Here is a 20728-nt window from a genome sequence, read left to right as displayed (position 1 = left end):
CATTTACTGAAAACTAAATATGGCATGGTTTCGCCACATTAGCTTAAAGCTAATGCTAGCAAAGAACAAGATTAGCATCGCTACGTAGCTTAATGCTTCAAATTAACAGCCTTAGATAACAGCTGTACCTGCACAGGGACAAAATCCCTTCAGATGGAGATATTTTTATGACTAATTAGGAAAAAAAAACTTCAAACTGGTGGAGGGATACTGGTGATCCATTCAGTTCCAGAAAGATGTTTCTGTGCTATTGACCTGTCATAAACTGTCCAACTAGATTTCAGAGGTAGCAGATGCAACCCTGCGACCCCTCTAGCTCCGCCCCCATTCTGTAACTGAACATTTTCCCTTATTAAGTTTACTTTGGCCTCCTGCTCATCGTTTTCCTCATTTTTCTTGCCAGGTTAGCTTGCAGACACGCTAGCTTTCTCCTCCTTTTGACATTCAAGTACTAATAAAAGCCAATATTTATTTTAGATAAGCACCTCACTACATCTGGGACCACGTCAACGTCAACATATACGAAGATCTGGCTGGTAACCGTTCACCTCAAACATTAGGAGAGACATTGGGCAGCATAGCATAGCGTATCCACATCCATAGCCCTGTCTGGGTTTTGGAAACCTGAAATAATTTTGAACCTGTAAGTTGGACAAAACTACTTCCAGATTAGCTGTCAGACCAGTGACTCCCTGTACTAGCCGGTCCCACTTGGTACTGGTAAGAGGAATCCCGTATGGATATAGAGCCTTGTGTGGAATAGGCTGTTCCCGGCTTCTTGTGGTAAGGAGATGGAAGACCTGACCGATCTCTGGAGCTGGAGACAGCTGAAGAGCCAGATGTAGAGGAAGGCGACGGTGGTACAACTGGCAGGCTCCTCTGGATCGTAGCTGAGTTGTAGACCCCCAGGTCAGCCTGTGGTCGTGGCACCACCGATGATGTGGGGTGTGGCACCACAGGGGTGACGGGAGCAGAGCTGGTGAAATGAGCAGTGAAGGGCTGGTAGGAAACACCGTCGACGCTATATCGAGGAAAGGGCTGCATTGTCGCCCACATGTTGCAGTTAACCGAAGGAGAGTTTGTAAGGTCGTCAGAGTCCACCGGCCCTGATCCAGACTCGGCCTCCATGCTGCCGTACATACACGCCTTTCTAGAGGCAATGCCCTCAGTGCAGTATGGATGAGAAAGTAGAGGCGACTCATAAGAAGGAGGTGAACGAAAGTAATGCTCCTCAGACATCATGGATGATGTTTCCAGGTATGGCCGCTTACATCCAAGCTCCAAGTGTCGGGAATTATCTGCAGAGGGATATGATCAATGCTTTTATTGATGGAAAATAACTCAAACTAAGAACTAAGAACATACCTCTGTGTTTGAAGCAGTGATACATGAGGCTGGGATCTCTGCTCGGAGGGAAGTGGTTTGACATGGGATCTTGGGTTTCAGAGTTGGACAAAGGAACTCCGGTCTCATACTGATAGGAGGACAGGACTTGAGGGTGCCCTGTTAAAACGCCAGCTCGAAGTTTCCCTGCTAGGTGACTGTGTGAGGAAATGATTCGCTGGCGAACCATGTTCTTTGAAATGACTGGATAGTCTTTCCTGTGCAGAAACACTCAATTTTACCACAAAATTGAGGCAGAATTCTTTGGGGTTTTTTTTTTTAAATAAGATGTTAATCTGCCAATTACACACTTTATCAGGTCCACTTGTTCAACTTTATGTTAAGGGATAAAATTTCTCAAGCACTTTTTAAGCCTAAGCCATTGGATCTATTATTCATTCACAGCTGGTAAGATACATATGTAGCCACTGCAACCCTGAGGCAGGCTGACAGAAATGTTGCAGCCAATGTGCGGCAGTCATCTCTAATCATCAACCGTTCATTCACACTCATATGCCAGCAATGCTGACACTGGAGGCAATGAGGGAGAAGTGTCTTGCCATTTACTGGGATTCTCATCATGATGAGGTGGAACGGCAGATTCTCAAGGTGATGAGGTGGAACGGGAGATTCTCATGGTGATGAGGTGGAACGGGAGATTCTCATGGTGATGAGGTGGAACGGCAGATTCTCATGGTGATGAGGTGGAACGGGAGATTCTCATGGTGATGAGGTGGAACGGCAGATTCTCATGGTGATGAGGTGGAACGGGAGATTCTCATGGTGATGAGGTGGAACGGGAGATTCTCATGGTGATGAGGTGGAACGGCAGATTCTCATGGTGATGAGGTGGAACGGCAGATTCTCATGGTGATGAGGTGGAACGGGAGATTCTCATGGTGATGAGGTGGAACGGCAGATTCTCATGATGATGAGGTGGAACGGCAGATTCTCATGGTGATGAGGTGGAATGGCAGATTCTCATGGTGATGAGGTGGAACGGGAGATTCTCATGGTGATGAGGTGGAACGGCAGATTCTCATGGTGATGAGGTGGAACGGGAGATTCTCATCATGATGAGGGGGAACGGGAGATTCTCATGGTGATGAGGTGGAACGGCAGATTCTCATGGTGATGAGGTGGAACGGGAGATTCTCATCATGATGAGGGGGAACGGGAGATTCTCATGGTGATGAAGTGGAACGGGAGATTCTCATGGTGATGAAGTGGAACGGGAGATGCTCATGGTGATGAGGTGGAACGGGAGATTCTCATGGTGATGAGGTGGAACGGGAGATTCTCATGGTGATGAGGTGGAACGGCAGATTCTCATGGTGATGAGGTGGAATGGGAGATTCTCATCATGATGAGGGGGAACGGGAGATTCTCATGGTGATGAGGTGGAACGGCAGATTCTCATGGTGATGAGGTGGAACGGCAGATTCTCATGGTGATGAGGTGGAACGGGAGATTCTCATCATGATGAGGGGGAACGGGAGATTCTCATGGTGATGAAGTGGAACGGGAGATTCTCATGGTGATGAAGTGGAACGGGAGATGCTCATGGTGATGAGGTGGAACGGGAGATTCTCATGGTGATGAGGTGGAACAGGAGATTCTCATGGTGATGAGGAGGAACGGCAGATTCTCATGGTGATGAGGTGGAACGGGAGATTCTCATCATGATGAGGGGGAACGGGAGATTCTCATGGTGATGAAGTGGAACGGGAGATTCTCATGGTGATGAAGTGGAACGGGAGATGCTCATGGTGATGAGGTGGAACGGGAGATTCTCATGGTGATGAGGTGGAATGGGAGATTCTCATGGTGATGAGGTGGAACGGCAGATTCTCATGGTGATGAGGTGGAACGGGAGATTCTCATGGTGATGAGGTGGAACGGGAGATTCTCATGGTGATGAGGTGGAACGGGAGATTCTCATGGTGATGAGGTGTAACGGGAGATTCTCATGGTGATGAAGTGGAACGGGAGATTCTCATGGTGATGAAGTGGAACGGGAGATTCTCATGGTGATGAAGTGGAACGAGAGATTCTCATGGTGATGAAGTGGAACGGCAGATTCTCATGGTGATGAGGTGGAACGGGAGATTCTCATGGTGATGAGGTGAAACGGGAGATTCTCATGGTGATGGAGTGGAACGGGAGATTCTCATCATGATGAGGTGGAACGAGAGATTCTCATGGTGATGAGGTGGAACGGGAGATTCTCACGGTGATGAGGTGGAACGGGAGATTCTCACGGTGATGAGGTGGAACGGGAGATTCTCATGGTGATGAGGTGGAACGGCAGATTCTCATCATGATGAGGTGGAACGGGAGATTCTCACGGTGATGAGGTGGAACGGGAGATTCTCACGGTGATGAGGTGGAACGGGAGATTCTCACGGTGATGAGGTGGAACGGGAGATTCTCATGGTGATGAGGTGGAACGGCAGATTCTCATGGTGATGAGGTGGAACGGGAGATTCTCATGGTGATGAGGTGGAACGGGAGATTCTCATCATGATGAGGGGGAACGGGAGATTCTCATGGTGATGAGGTGGAACGGCAGATTCTCATGGTGATGAGGTGGAACGGCAGATTCTCATGATGATGAGGTGGAACGGGAGATTCTCATCATGATGAGGGGGAACGGGAGATTCTCATGGTGATGACGTGGAACGGGAGATTCTCATGGTGATGAAGTGGAACGGGAGATGCTCATGGTGATGAGGTGGAACGGGAGATTCTCATGGTGATGAGGTGGAACGGGAGATTCTCATGGTGATGAGGTGGAACGGCAGATTCTCATGGTGATGAGGTGGAACGGGAGATTCTCATCATGATGAGGTGGAACGGGAGATTCTCATGGTGATGAAGTGGAACGGGAGATTCTCATGGTGATGAAGTGGAACGGGAGATTCTCATGGTGATGAGGTGGAACGGGAGATTCTCATGGTGATGAGGTGGAACGGCAGATTCTCATGGTGATGAGGTGGAACGGGAGATTCTCATGGTGATGAGGTGGAACGGCAGATTCTCATGATGATGAGGTGGAACGGCAGATTCTCATGGTGATGAGGTGGAACGGGAGATTCTCATGGTGATGAGGTGGAACGGCAGATTCTCATGATGATGAGGTGGAACGGCAGATTCTCATGGTGATGAGGTGGAACGGGAGATTCTCATGGTGATGAGGTGGAACAGGAGATTCTCATGGTGATGAGGTCTAACGGGAGATTCTCATGGTGATGAAGTGGAACGGGAGATTCTCATGGTGATGAAGTGGAACGGCAGATTCTCATGGTGATGAAGTGGAACGGGAGATTCTCATGGTGATGAAGTGGAACGGGAGATTCTCATGGTGATGAGGTGGAACGGGAGATTCTCATGGTGATGAGGTGGAACGGCAGATTCTCATGGTGATGAGGTGGAACGGGAGATTCTCATGGTGATGAGGTGGAACGGCAGATTCTCATGGTGATGAGGTGGAACGGGAGATTCTCATGGTGATGAGGTGGAACGGCAGATTCTCATGATGATGAGGTGGAACGGCAGATTCTCATGGTGATGAGGTGGAACGGGAGATTCTCATGGTGATGAGGTCTAACGGGAGATTCTCATGGTGATGAAGTGGAACGGGAGATTCTCATGGTGATGAAGTGGAACGGGAGATTCTCATGGTGATGAAGTGGAACGAGAGATTCTCATGGTGATGAAGTGGAACGGCAGATTCTCATGGTGATGAGGTGGAACGGGAGATTCTCATGGTGATGAGGTGAAACGGGAGATTCTCATGGTGATAAGGTGGAACGGGAGATTCTCATCATGATGAGGTGGAACGGGAGATTCTCATGGTGATGAGGTGGAACGGCAGATTCTCATGGTGATGAGGTGGAACGAGAGATTCTCATGGTGATGAGGTGGAACGGCAGATTCTCATGATGATGAGGTGGAACGGGAGATTCTCATCATGATGTGGTGGAACGGCAGATTCTCATGATGATGAGGTGGAACGGCAGATTCTCATGGTGATGAGGTGGAACGGGAGATTCTCATCGTGATGTGGTGGAACGGGAGATTCTCATGGTGATGAAGTGGAACGGGAGATTCTCATGGTGATGAAGTGGAACGGGAGATTCTCATGGTGATGAGGTGGAACGGGAGATTCTCATCATGATGTGGTGGAACGGCAGATTCTCATGGTGATGAGGTGGAACGGGAGATTCTCACTGTGATGAGGTGGAGCGGCAGATTCTCATCATGATGTGGTGGAACGGCAGATTCTCATCATGATGTGGTGGAACGGGAGATTCTCATCGTGATGTGGTGGAACGGCAGATTCTCATCATGATGTGGTGGAACGGGAGATTCTCATCATGATGAGGTGGAACGGGAGATTCTCACGGTGATGAGGCGGAACGGGAGATTCTCATCATGATGTGGTGGAACGGGAGATTCTCATGGTGATGAGGCGGAACGGGAGATTCTCATCATGATGAGGTGGAACGGGAGATTCTCATCATGATGTGGTGGAACGGGAGATTCTCATCATGATGTGGTGGAACGGGAGATTCTCATGGTGATGAGGTGGAACGGGAGATTCTCATCATGATGAGGTGGAACGGGAGATTCTCATCATGATGTGGTGGAACGGGAGATTCTCATCATGATGTGGTGGAACAGGAGATTCTCATCATGATGTGGTGGAGCGGCAGATTCTCATCATGATGAGGTGGAACGGGAGATTCTCATGGTGATGAGGTGGAACGGGAGATTCTCATCATGATGAGGTGGAACGGGAGATTCTCATCATGATGAGGTGGAGCGGCAGATTCTCATCATGATGTGGTGGAACGGGAGATTCTCATGGTGATGAGGTGGAACGGGAGATTCTCATCATGATGAGGTGGAACGGGAGATTCTCATCATGATGAGGTGGAACGGGAGATTCTCATCATGATGTGGTGGAACAGGAGATTCTCATGGTGATGAAGTGGAACGGGAGATTCTCATGGTGATGAGGTGGAACGGCAGATTCTCATCATGATGAGGTGGAACGGGAGATTCTCATCATGATGTGGTGGAACGGGAGATTCTCATCATGATGTGGTGGAACGGGAGATTCTCATGGTGATGAGGTGGAACGGGAGATTCTCACGGTGATGAGGTGGAACGGGAGATTCTCACGGTGATGAGGTGGAACGGGAGATTCTCACGGTGATGAGGTGGAACGGGAGATTCTCATGGTGATGAGGTGGAACGGCAGATTCTCATGGTGATGAGGTGGAACGGGAGATTCTCATGGTGATGAGGTGGAACGGGAGATTCTCATCTTGATGAGGGGGAACGGGAGATTCTCATGGTGATGAGGTGGAACGGCAGATTCTCATGGTGATGAGGTGGAACGGCAGATTCTCATGATGATGAGGTGGAACGGGAGATTCTCATCATGATGAGGGGGAACGGGAGATTCTCATGGTGATGACGTGGAACGGGAGATTCTCATGGTGATGAAGTGGAACGGGAGATGCTCATGGTGATGAGGTGGAACGGGAGATTCTCATGGTGATGAGGTGGAACGGGAGATTCTCATGGTGATGAGGTGGAACGGCAGATTCTCATGGTGATGAGGTGGAACGGGAGATTCTCATCATGATGAGGTGGAACGGGAGATTCTCATGGTGATGAAGTGGAACGGGAGATTCTCATGGTGATGAAGTGGAACGGGAGATTCTCATGGTGATGAGGTGGAACGGGAGATTCTCATGGTGATGAGGTGGAACGGCAGATTCTCATGGTGATGAGGTGGAACGGGAGATTCTCATGGTGATGAGGTGGAACGGCAGATTCTCATGATGATGAGGTGGAACGGCAGATTCTCATGGTGATGAGGTGGAACGGGAGATTCTCATGGTGATGAGGTGGAACGGCAGATTCTCATGATGATGAGGTGGAACGGCAGATTCTCATGGTGATGAGGTGGAACGGGAGATTCTCATGGTGATGAGGTGGAACGGGAGATTCTCATGGTGATGAGGTGGAACGGGAGATTCTCATCATGATGAGGTGGAACGGGAGATTCTCATCATGATGTGGTGGAACGGGAGATTCTCATCATGATGAGGTGGAACGGCAGATTCTCATGATGATGAGGTGGAACGGGAGATTCTCATCATGATGAGGGGGAACGGGAGATTCTCATGGTGATGACGTGGAACGGGAGATTCTCATGGTGATGAAGTGGAACGGGAGATGCTCATGGTGATGAGGTGGAACGGGAGATTCTCATGGTGATGAGGTGGAACGGGAGATTCTCATGGTGATGAGGTGGAACGGCAGATTCTCATGGTGATGAGGTGGAACGGGAGATTCTCATCATGATGAGGTGGAACGGGAGATTCTCATGGTGATGAAGTGGAACGGGAGATTCTCATGGTGATGAAGTGGAACGGGAGATTCTCATGGTGATGAGGTGGAACGGGAGATTCTCATGGTGATGAGGTGGAACGGCAGATTCTCATGGTGATGAGGTGGAACGGGAGATTCTCATGGTGATGAGGTGGAACGGCAGATTCTCATGATGATGAGGTGGAACGGCAGATTCTCATGGTGATGAGGTGGAACGGGAGATTCTCATGGTGATGAGGTGGAACGGCAGATTCTCATGATGATGAGGTGGAACGGCAGATTCTCATGGTGATGAGGTGGAACGGGAGATTCTCATGGTGATGAGGTGGAACGGGAGATTCTCATGGTGATGAGGTGGAACGGGAGATTCTCATCATGATGAGGTGGAACGGGAGATTCTCATCATGATGTGGTGGAACGGGAGATTCTCATCATGATGTGGTGGAACGGGAGATTCTCATGGTGATGAGGTGGAACGGGAGATTCTCATCATGATGAGGTGGAACGGGAGATTCTCATCATGATGAGGTGGAACGGGAGATTCTCATCATGATGAGGTGGAACGGGAGATTCTCATCATGATGTGGTGGAACGGGAGATTCTCATGGTGATGAGGTGGAACGGGAGATTCTCATCATGATGAGGTGGAACGGGAGATTCTCATCATGATGAGGTGGAACGGGAGATTCTCATCGTGATGAGGTGGAACGGGAGATTCTCATCATGATGAGGTGGAACGGGAGATTCTCATGGTGATGAGGTGGAACGGGAGATTCTCATCATGATGAGGTGGAACGGGAGATTCTCATCATGATGAGGTGGAACGGGAGATTCTCATCATGATGTGGTGGAACAGGAGATTCTCATGGTGATGAAGTGGAACGGGAGATTCTCATGGTGATGAGGTGGAACGGCAGATTCTCATCATGATGAGGTGGAACGGGAGATTCTCATCATGATGTGGTGGAACGGGAGATTCTCATGGTGATGAGGTGGAACGGGAGATTCTCATCATGATGAGGTGGAACGGGAGATTCTCATCATGATGTGGTGGAGCGGCAGATTCTCATCATGATGAGGTGGAACGGGAGATTCTCATGGTGATGAGGTGGAACGGGAGATTCTCATCATGATGAGGTGGAACGGGAGATTCTCATGGTGATGAGGTGGAACGGGAGATTCTCATGGTGATGAGGTGGAACGGGAGATTCTCATGGTGATGAGGTGGAACGGCGGATTCTCATGGTGATGAGGTGGAACGGGAGATTCTCATCATGATGAGGTGGAACGGGAGATTCTCATGGTGATGAAGTGGAACGGGAGATTCTCATGGTGATGAAGTGGAACGGGAGATTCTCATGGTGATGAGGTGGAACGGGAGATTCTCATGGTGATGAGGTGGAACGGCAGATTCTCATGGTGATGAGGTGGAACGGGAGATTCTCATGGTGATGAGGTGGAACGGCAGATTCTCATGATGATGAGGTGGAACGGCAGATTCTCATGGTGATGAGGTGGAACGGGAGATTCTCATGGTGATGAGGTGGAACGGCAGATTCTCATGATGATGAGGTGGAACGGCAGATTCTCATGGTGATGAGGTGGAACGGGAGATTCTCATGGTGATGAGGTGGAACGGGAGATTCTCATGGTGATGAGGTGGAACGGGAGATTCTCATCATGATGAGGTGGAACGGGAGATTCTCATCATGATGTGGTGGAACGGGAGATTCTCATCATGATGTGGTGGAACGGGAGATTCTCATGGTGATGAGGTGGAACGGGAGATTCTCATCATGATGAGGTGGAACGGGAGATTCTCATCATGATGAGGTGGAACGGGAGATTCTCATCATGATGAGGTGGAACGGGAGATTCTCATCATGATGTGGTGGAACGGGAGATTCTCATGGTGATGAGGTGGAACGGGAGATTCTCATCATGATGAGGTGGAACGGGAGATTCTCATCATGATGAGGTGGAACGGGAGATTCTCATCGTGATGAGGTGGAACGGGAGATTCTCATCATGATGAGGTGGAACGGGAGATTCTCATGGTGATGAGGTGGAACGGGAGATTCTCATCATGATGAGGTGGAACGGGAGATTCTCATCATGATGAGGTGGAACGGGAGATTCTCATCATGATGTGGTGGAACAGGAGATTCTCATGGTGATGAAGTGGAACGGGAGATTCTCATGGTGATGAGGTGGAACGGCAGATTCTCATCATGATGAGGTGGAACGGGAGATTCTCATCATGATGTGGTGGAACGGGAGATTCTCATGGTGATGAGGTGGAACGGGAGATTCTCATCATGATGAGGTGGAACGGGAGATTCTCATCATGATGTGGTGGAGCGGCAGATTCTCATCATGATGAGGTGGAACGGGAGATTCTCATGGTGATGAGGTGGAACGGGAGATTCTCATCATGATGAGGTGGAACGGGAGATTCTCATGGTGATGAGGTGGAACGGGAGATTCTCATGGTGATGAGGTGGAACGGGAGATTCTCATGGTGATGAGGTGGAACGGCAGATTCTCATCATGATGTGGTGGAACGGGAGATTCTCATCATGATGTGCAGCAACTGTGTGATTCTTCATGTCAGTATATAGCAAAACCTCTGAAGAATATTCCCACCTTGATGGATCTATGAGGTCAAGTATGAAGGCAGTTCTGGAGGAATATGGGGTTAGAACCAGGACTAGAGGGTGGACCTGATAAAGTGGACGATGGGTGTATATCAGCGTTTCTCAGTCCTGGTCCTCATGGACCACTGCCCTGCTTTTTTCTGTTCCTTCCAACTCCAGCACACCTGATTCAGGTTAATTAAACCGCTCATCAAGTACATTGTAAGTCTGCCAATGAGCCTTTGAGTCAGGTGTGTTAGCTGTTAAGTAGGGTTGCCTCTAAGACATGCAGGGCGGTGGTCCCTGAGGAACAGGATTGAGAAACACTGGTGTGTATAAATGTCAAATGACTGAAAACTTTTAGTTTCATACCCCTGTAGCTTTGACACACGCAGATCTCCATCTTCACTTCCTCTGAATCCTTTAGCAAATGGATTGTTTTCTATCTTCAGCTGAGTGATCTAAGAAATAGATTTCATTAGATAAATAAATATTCACCTCCAAACCCCTCAAATTTACATTTCCATTTGTGACATAAAATATCTTTGGATTGCAACTCAGAAATACAAAGCATGAGGAGGAGTGTCACGTTTCCGTATCTGGAGGGAATTTTCGGCGTTCAGCTGGCATACCTTGTGGTTCTGATAAGAGGTTACAGAAATGAAGGCAGTCTCATGAAAGACGTGAGTACAGTAGGCGGTGTTCTTTGATCCGAAGGCGTTGTTTTCATCCGCTTTGACTATGTGAAGCCTGGGCTGGTACTTGTGCATGGAGTTTAGGATGATCTGGGTACAGGAAGAAAATGTTAGGTGTACAATGACAGTATTAAACTTGTATTTCACTCTTTGTATTATAAATGTTTCTGTCAGTAATTTATTGAAACATTTACAATTTTACATTAGACGTGTAAATATGCAGGTTTTTATATTTTTATTGATATTTCCCATATTTGCTATTGCTATAAACTTTGCAGGGCAATAACTTCCTTTTATTATAAAAAGTTACTGCAATAATGAATTCCTCCGCCACCGAGGCAGCAGACATGCTTGGGCTGAATCTGGGCTACTTATGGCTCAGTGATGGCACCAGCAGGAGTTGTGTGGGCCAGATGTTGGCCAGATGTCGGTTGCCAGCCTGCTATGGCGAATCTCCTTTGGGCGCCATGTGGTCCAGATGTCATTGTTAGCCTGGATTACATCAAGTTCTTTGTGGACCAGAAGTGGTTCTAAAACGGAGAGCCCACCTGGACACAGGCCGTTTCCTCGGTGATGAGGAAACGGCTACGCTCACATGTCAACGCTGCAAGTCAAACACACATTTGTGCCACATAAAAATGCACATTTGGGTCACATTGATGCCAGAACGTTTGGCTGTATGGATGGCGTTTGTATTATTTATGTTTATATGTTGATGCTGAAAGAGTTTCTCAGGCAGGAGGATGAGTTGTTCTATCTTTTCTATTTTTCTGACCTCACAGATGTGACCGTTTTGTATTATGAGTGGTCAGGAGTAATACACATGTGGAAATGTAAATAAAGGTACTTTTAAAGTAAATGTTCGATCTGGAAAATGAACTCTGTTGACAATGTGATTTTTAGGTCCAGATAAGTTATGCTTATTTTGTATGTTTTTGTACATAACATTATAATGGAACCATTTTTTATTGTTATAAGTAATGTATTATTTATCCTGCTATGGAAAATTTTGCAAGGTTTTGAATAGTTTTAATAACATTTTTGTCTTTATATGTTATAGTTAAATTGACTGTTTCAGGCTCCTTTTAACGTCCTGCATTAGGACCGTGAAGAGAGTGCGCTGCATGTCCAGTGGTTTTGTAAATGCAGCAGGACGAGGAGCTACAGTTTTTCTGACCGTAAACAGAAGAAAATAATTTTTATATTTTTGTTTGTTAAAGTAGTTGCTGTCGTTTTGTGGACGCAACATGTAAGTTTTTTCTTTTTTCTTTTTTATTGCTTGTTTAATAAACAGTGATCATTTTTGTATCCGTTTGCTTCATTTTTGTCACGAGTCAGAAACCTCACGTCCTGCAAGAGTAGCCAGAACAGGTCTATCATGTTTAAGTTACGTTGCCACGACACCCAGGATCAGATGTTTCGGGGCTCTGTAGATCCATTAACAGTCAGAATACACATAAAAACAATAAACTGAGACGAAATATTCATGAAACGATTTTGCTCAAAGAATTTCAGGTTTGTCGTAGTAAAAGGACAGTAAAGCAGATAGTAAATAAAAGGATTGTTTATTAAATGTGAGCATCTGAATAATCTACCTGCAGTTGCTTTTCTTTCCTCTATTTACATGTTACTGGGATTGTACTGGGATGTAGTGAGGTCAGTTGGCTTGTAATATCCTGGATTTATTCTGCACCATTTCATAAATGAAGCATGTCTGAGAAACACCAGACGGGAGGATTCGTCCCCACTAAAATAAGTAATACTTTACCTTCAGTTCAGTTTTATAAAAAGACAGGACTCAGCCATGAATGCAGCTTTTATGGTGAGAAACTCATGAAAGCTTAAAACTAAGCATGGTCTCAACATGGGGTGTTATGGGGGGGTTAATGGCAGTTGCATAACTTTAACAGACCTTTCCAGAAATGCATTAGTATCAACTTGTACTAAGTCTCAGGGAAATCAATAACATTAAGGGTGACTCACTTCCATGTGAGTTTTCCAGTAAACTAGGTTAAATGCAAAGTTTTATAAGTTTAGCACTAAAATATATCTGCCATTAAAAGGTTCTACTTCTACAGTTTTTCATTATAAACTGGATGTGAGGATGAACTACAGGCTGGATTTCTTTAAGGTTAGTATATTCTGCAGGTATTTCTCTCCGTTATTTAGCGACTCTGTCAGAGAAGCACACATCTGCAGCATGATGCCTCTCTGAAGCCGGACCCTTCATGTGTAAACTTACTGCGATCAATTAGATCAATGAGCGCTTCCTGCGCCTCCATCATCTCCATCACACCAGACGTGGGATCTGCGTGTTGTGTATCAGTATAGCAGGTGGCATGTGTTGAGCGTGCACCGTGTTTAGGCTGCTGGGTGGCTGCAGGTCAGCTCGCTAACATCACTCTGCTCACTGCAGCCCGATTCTGTGCCCAGCGAGGCGTTAGCAGCGGTGCAGCAGGGTCATCCTCAGTCCAGCTCTGTCAGCCACGATAAACATCAAGCTCTGCCCCCCTGCATTCCTCCCCAACATGCCTGACACTCTCCTGAGGAGCCTCCTCCTCCTCAAGGGGGCTCCCAAAGAGAGGCAAAGGTTGCAGAGGCCATGGGCTGCTAGGCCCGGGCTGGACACACAACGGCTCCATGCTCCTGTTGCTGAGGAAGGCTGGAGACACAAAGAAGCCATTGGCTGGTCACCGGAGGCTGGCGCTTGACCTCTGTCTGCTGTTCTGTCTGAGAGTGATGCCAGAGACGGTGGATGGCTGTCAGTAAGCAGTGATCAGGGAAGATTTCCTTTCATCTCCACATGAGCATGCAGACGGGAGTCATTTAGTTCCCTGAAAGATGCTTCGGATCAATCCGAGTGCTTTCCAGTCACGGCGACGACAGGAAGGTTGGAGACAAACCGTGACGACATCAAATACATAGAAAGGGGGTGACTGGTTATAAATACCAGTTCAGGCTCTCTACTGGGATATGAATCCTACTGCTGCACAGCTAACAACACTTTTCTGGGTACATGCCTCAATATTCACTTCAATTTAATGACTTTAATATCAGAAGGTAAATACAGAGTAAAAGAAAAAGGGGGAAAATGAACAAAATGACTTAATAAGAGCTGAAGCATTTTGCTCTTTAAGATTCAACATTTTTACCAATTTCAAAACCAATCAGATGTGTTTTCCCTTCGGCTAGCGGTAGCGACCAACGGCTAGCATCGGTTTTCCACACCAGTCCATCATAATGCTGCTGCTGCTGAGCACAGGACACGAGCTGCTGGAGCGTCACGTGCAACAGCAGGAAAAGCTCCGTTTCATCCTGCAAACCGCTGCGGTTCTTAAAACTGGGAGTTAACATAGTGGAGTCTTTTTAAATGAATGAATAAATATCACACACACAAGCCGATACATACTTATATACACGTCCACTGTTTAGATTTATTCATGAACTGCTTACAGATAAGCAAGGCAACCAAATTAAAAGCATCTAAAATCATGTTTCATATTTTCCAGAATGATTCATTACTTAGATGGAAAATGTTTATTTTATATCAGAGAAATAAACAGATATGAGTCCTTTTAACCGTAAATCCTCCTCTTAAAACATAAACTCTTAAAGATCATATCTGTTTTACACTGATGTGTCTGGACATCGTTTATAATCAGACTATTCCATGATTTTCACCCTCAGACGCAAATCCAAAGTTGTTTTCTGGATCTTTCTCAACTATGGCTTCTTCAATGATTATTAGTGATTTATTATTGATCTTCTTCATGAATAACTTTCTGAATATTTCCTGGTGAAGAATCTCATCACCTGTGTTGATGTGTCTTGCTTTATTTTTGGGGGAATAAATAATAGATGCAACAAACTTCTGTTTAGACTTCAGTATGGTGTTAAATAAAGTGGAACATGGAGAGATTTCTGATCCAGGACCTAAAAAACTGAAGTAGCATTTATAGATTTATTAAACGATTTCCAGTTCATCTTGTCATCTGTCAAAACTCCAAGAGATTTATTTTTAATATAAACATTATCTGCTCAGTTAAATGAAGAATAAAACCTGAACTGTAGCTCCTACCTGTCTCGTTGTCACCTAACCTGTAACTTGGCGGGTCATCCCCGCAGCAGCCGGACCATCTAATCAACATCACACATTAGCATCTGCAGTGACGCCATCTCACGCGTTCGGTTCAGAGGAACATGGCTTCCGGTTACATGATGCTTTTTAATTCTGAATTAATAATTTGCCATGAAATAATTCCGAATTAACATATTCTCCTACGAGTTTATGGAAATATTAATTCCGAATGTCTGCCTGACTGGAGCAGAACACGTTTGGCCACGTTTAGATGGGATTTTAATTCCTCTTATTCTGAATATCTGCTTTAAACTGGTGAAAAGTGACTTTGTAAACACCCAATTCCTAACGCAAAAGTAAATTTGGAAATAACCTTAATTCCAAACTAAGTGGCTGGTTTACGCGTATTTTAAATCCGAACTGTTTAATTCCTCTCACCTAAACTTTTGTTTGGTTGTCACGGTTACATGAAGGAACCGTACATGAAGTGTTTTTATTCGGAATTAAATAATTCCGAAGTAACGTTATGCTCCTACGAGTTTACATGGAAATAATATTTTGGAATGAACGTTTACATGAAACGCGTCTTACTTAATTCTGCCTTGGAGCGGCGGGTTGGGAAGGGTTGTGATTGGACAGAGGGTGGATGTGACGTATTTACGTCTACAGGAAATAAACAAAGTTGGCTCCCTGCTTCTCGTCTTTTCAGTCGTAACTTGTAAAAACCACATAATAAGAACCATTTCACTGCTATTTTTATTATAATTTTAAAGTCAAAATTATAAGATTAAATTATAACGAGTATACTACTTGACTTTGTTTCAGCAGCTGAGATGGAGTGGGAAAACAGACCAGCAGAGACGGGAGGCAAAACAACGCGCGCCATGGGCAACAAGCATGCGCAGAACGATCGGAATTAACTTAGAGCGGAACGAAGGTTTACACCACAGAGGAATTAAACAGTTCGGATTTAAAATGCGAGTAAACCAACCATTAAGTTTAATCCCGAATAGACTTTTGCGTTGGGAATTAGCTGTTTACGTGGTCATTTTTCGTCAGTTTGAAGTGGAATTAACTTTTTTTTTTTCGGAATTACAGAGGAATTAAAACTCGCATGTAACCGTAGCAACTGTGTGATGAGCATAATTAGTTGTAAAGAGGATTTCCTTCACCCGGCTTTGAGAGGCCCTGCGCCGCCACACCTCTCAGTCAGGGTGTCATCTGGACCCCGCTTGGCCGCTAACTCGCCCTGCCCTCATTATTCACCCTTATCACCGACCAGGCTCGCAACTCAGTCCGACAGCAGGCTCCACCACTGATCTGAGGGGTTATGAACCTAATGAGCCCGCCCATTGATGGGATGGCTTCAGACAAGCTATCCCAGAGTTCCCCTGGGGAGTGCTGCCACAGTCACACTCTTCTCCATTCTCTCTCTCTACTCCCTCACTCCCCCTCCATCCTTCAATCAGGACGGGATAAAAACAGCTTCATGGTCTTATTTCAGCCATCCAGATATTCTACAGGTTATTCTTCCTCACTTTGATTTTTCTGACATTAGCTGAGATGTCTGCCCCAACAGACGCGGCGAGACAGGGCTGATAAGCATCATAACTAGAACATAACTGTAAATAATAGTCTTATAAGAATGAAAACAGGCACATGTCACTTCATGTAGCAGCTTTATAATTACTAGGGCTGTGACGATATGCTTCCATCCCGATTCAATTCGATTCAGATTTTTTGGGTGTCAGTTCAATTGAAATTGCGATTCTCATGTTTCCTCGATATTGCTGATTTTTGTAGATTAAAAACAAAACAAACAAGTACAAAACTTTGTTTTACTCGTATTATTTCAATCAAGACAAAACAAACCAGTAGCCAGACCATCATCCTGCTGCTATAATGCCCTAGAAGACAAGTAAAAATATCAATAAAAACAATAAAAATGACCAAAAAAATTATAATGGATATTTTTTATTGATTTGAAAAAAATCGATTTTTTAACAAAAAAAATTCATTTTAAATTGTGAAGCAAAAAAATCCCGATATTTGATTTTGGATGTGATTTTCCCAGCCCTAATAATTACTGTGAATGTGTTTCATGTTGAGGCATGCTTGACCTCATGTCAGCGTCACCAAACACACTGCACAACCCTGGAACAGCAACAAACTGCTTCTTCCCTGATCGGACCTGCAGATCAATACAGTTTGGTGATTTATTATTTATCTTATTATTCATGAAACCTGTTTTCTGCCTCCCGTCCAAAACGACAAACCCAGAATATGACAGGGCTGTAGGTGTGATCTGGTCTGCAGAAATCCTGTCGTGAAATAGCGCTCTGCGGCGCGCTGCCAGACAGAAGCAGCAGCGATGGAATAAACCAGTATCATCTGCATGTCAACCACATTTTCATGGTTAATGCACAAGCAGCATGAAAATGATGTGAAATCCACTTTTACTATTCATTCATTCATTTTCTGAACCACCTAATCCATCAGGGTTGTGGGGAAGTTGGAGCCTATCCCAGCTGGCTTTGGGTGACAGGCAGGGTACACCCTGGACAGCTTGCCAGTCCATCGCAGGGCCACACAGAGACACACAACCACTCACACTCACTCCAATGGGCAATTTAGAGTGACCAATTAACCTAGTATGCATGTCTTTGGATGGTGGGAGGAAGCCGGAGAGAACCTGGAGAGAACCCACGCAGACACAGGGAGAACATGCAAACTCCACACAGAAAGGCCACTGACCAAACCCCTCCCCCCAGCCAAGGATCGAACCAGTGACCCTCTTGCTGTGAGGCCACAGTGCTAACCACTGTGCCACCGTGCAGCCGCTTTTACTGTTTTTGCTTAAATTTTTCAGTCATTCTGTGGTTTATCTATTTTTTTTATCCAGTTTTCTTGACATTTCAGGTGCACGCTCTGAGTAGATAAGCAACGCTTATCGTCTCAGCCAGCTTGGCTCTTTCCAGCCAGGTACTGTAGTTTCTACTAACTAAATACCTTGTTAAGGTGGTGCTCTGGGTTGGTACTTACATGGCCAAAAGGGTCCAGGTGATTGTTTGTTAGCTTCAGCTTCTGAAATGATACCAGCTGCCTCATCCAGTGCGCGCCGGTGGCGGGCGAATCTGGATGAACGTAGAGTCTGCCTGGCATGGCCGGCTCAGCCTTTCCAGCCACCATCCTGAAACACAGATTTAAAGGAACATGAAGAATAAAACTGATGTAGACAGACAACTTTACAATCTTTAAACCTTAAAAACCACTTCAGCAACCCCGAGCGATATCATGTACATCATCAGCTGTGTCTCAGGACCAGCAGTGTGGAACTGTGATGGTCATGTGACCCTCCAGCTGGTCTACGGAGGTTTTCCAGCGTTTCTATCCGTCCAGGAGGTTTACAATCCAGACACAACATGTAGTGTTTATTCAGAGACTCTAGATCAGGGGTGTCCAAAGTCGGTCCTCGAGGGCCACTGTCCTGCAGGTTTCCCATGTATTCCTGTTCCAACACATCTAGCTTCCACTAAATGGATCAAACAGCCAATGACGTGCACAACTGATTAAGCTCTACTACTAATTAATTTGAATCAGGTGTGTCTGAGCAGGGATACATAGAAAACCTGCAGGATTCTGGCCCTCGAGGACCGGAGCTGGACACCTCTGCTCTAGATGGTAAATCCACCATTATTTATCACATCTTCATCACCATCACTACCATGTTGCTAAGAGACCTCTATTTCCACCTGGACATGATGATGAAGACACTTCCTGTCAGACTTTCCACCAATCAGAGAGCTTAAACTGACGGTAACGTCCAATCAGGAGCAGCCAAAGATCAACAAGTGATGAGAAAAGCAGGAAAATAATGATCCTCTATGGCTGGAATAAAGCCAGGAAGATGTTTGGGATGCAGCTGAGGTGGAGGTGCTGCAGTGAGGAGAGCAGGTAGATAGTAGCAGGAAGACGTGTGGAAACATGGAAACAGTGTGTGTGTGTGTGTGTGTGTGTGTGTGTGTGTGTGTGTGTGTGTGTGTGTGTGTGTGTGTGTGTGTGTGTGTCAGACGTTCGGGAATGACGTGCAGATGAGAAAATGTACACTGCTGATCTTTTTTCTGGCCTGGACTTGGACCTGCTTTCTGTTGACTCCTTCCCGTCCTCTCCACCCCTAAACGGTCCAGACAGATGGAGGTTGGTCCTGGTTCCGGTTCTGATGGAGGTTTTTGGCGGATTGGTCCTGGTTCTGGTTCTGATGGAGGTTTTTGGCAGATGGAGGTTGGTCCTGGTTCCGGTTCTGATGGAGGTTTTTGGAGGATGGAGGTTGGTCCTGGTTCCGGTTCTGATGGAGGTTTTTGGCGGATTGGTCCTGGTTCCGGTTCTGATGGAGGTTTTTGGCGGATTGGTCCTGGTTCCAGTTCTGATGGAGGTTTTTGGCGGATTGGTCCTGGTTCCGGTTCTGATGGAGGTTTTTGGTGGATTGGTCCTGTTTCCGGTTCTGATGGAGGTTTTTGGCGGATTGGTCCTGGTTCCGGCTCTGATGGAGGTTTTTGGCGGATTGGTCCTGGTTCTGGTTCTGATGGAGGTTTTTGGCGGATTGGTCCTGGTTCCGGTTCTGATGGAGGTTTTTGGTGGATTGGTCCTGGTTCCGGTTCTGATGGAGGTTTTTGGCGGATTGGTCCTGGTTCCGGTTCTGATGGAGGTTTTTGGTGGATTGGTCCTGTTTCCGGTTCTGATGGAGGTTTTTGGCGGATTGGTCCTGGTTCCGGTTCTGATGGAGGTTTTTGGCGGATTGGTCCTGGTTCTGGAGGTTTTTGGCAGATGGAGGTTGGTCCTGGTTCCGGCTCTGATGGAGGTTTTTGGCGGATTGGTCCTGGTTCCGGTTCTGATGGAGGTTTTTGGCGGATTGGTCCTGGTTCTGGTTCTGATGGAGGTTTTTGGCGGATTGGTCCTGGTTCCGGTTCTGATGGAGGTTTTTGGCGGATTGGTCCTGGTTCCGGTTCTGACCAGCTGCAGGAGCTTGGCTGGAAGTGTTACATCACTGATCTTTAAGCTTAAAACGGACCTTTCCAGTGAAGCTTTGGATCATTTTTGAGGTTATAATTGTTTTTTAAGTTTTGAAATACACATAACTTTTATACATGATGTTTTTATTCTCCTAAATTTTTATTTAGTCCTAATATCTGTTATTTTTCCAGTGTTTTAGCTCCCCGCCGGTTAATGTGGTGGGACGGCGCCTCTTGTTACATCATTTAATGTGTTTGCTGTGTTGTGTTTAGGCGGGTTTCACCGACAGGAATTGATAAGTAATAATGTTTTTTTTCCTTTTTTGCTAATTAATTTAAAGCACTTTGCAGTAATATTTCATTATCTGAAAAATGCTTTATAAAAGAAGATTGATTGATTTATTGATTGATTAATGACCTGCAGACAGTCACACTGAGAGCAGTGACATATTCAGCGAACCTGAACCCACGCCAGAGAAGAAGACATAACTCGCCGACGCATTGATGCTTTTTTCT

The 20728-nt window shown here is 46.0% G+C and overlaps 1 protein-coding gene across 1 annotated transcript in view; it reads right to left on the bottom strand.

The window, feature by feature from the left end:
- Positions 1–669: 669 nt before the first annotated feature.
- tbx4 (T-box transcription factor 4) overlaps positions 670–20728 on the bottom strand; it is a gene marked incomplete at both ends in the record, with an annotated part of 36288 nt that continues 16229 nt past the window's right edge. The window contains 5 exons of the mRNA XM_079246560.1: positions 670–1298; positions 1366–1601; positions 10803–10891; positions 11063–11215; positions 18246–18393. Of these exons, the coding sequence (XP_079102686.1) occupies positions 670–1298; positions 1366–1601; positions 10803–10891; positions 11063–11215; positions 18246–18393 (1255 nt within the window). The remainder of the gene's footprint in view (positions 1299–1365; positions 1602–10802; positions 10892–11062; positions 11216–18245; positions 18394–20728) is intronic.

This window comes from Telmatherina bonti (assembly GCF_933228915.1).
Source record: "Telmatherina bonti genome assembly, chromosome: 9".
Classification (NCBI taxonomy): Eukaryota; Metazoa; Chordata; class Actinopteri; order Atheriniformes; family Telmatherinidae; genus Telmatherina; species Telmatherina bonti.
This window is presented reverse-complemented; position numbering and strand designations above follow the sequence as displayed.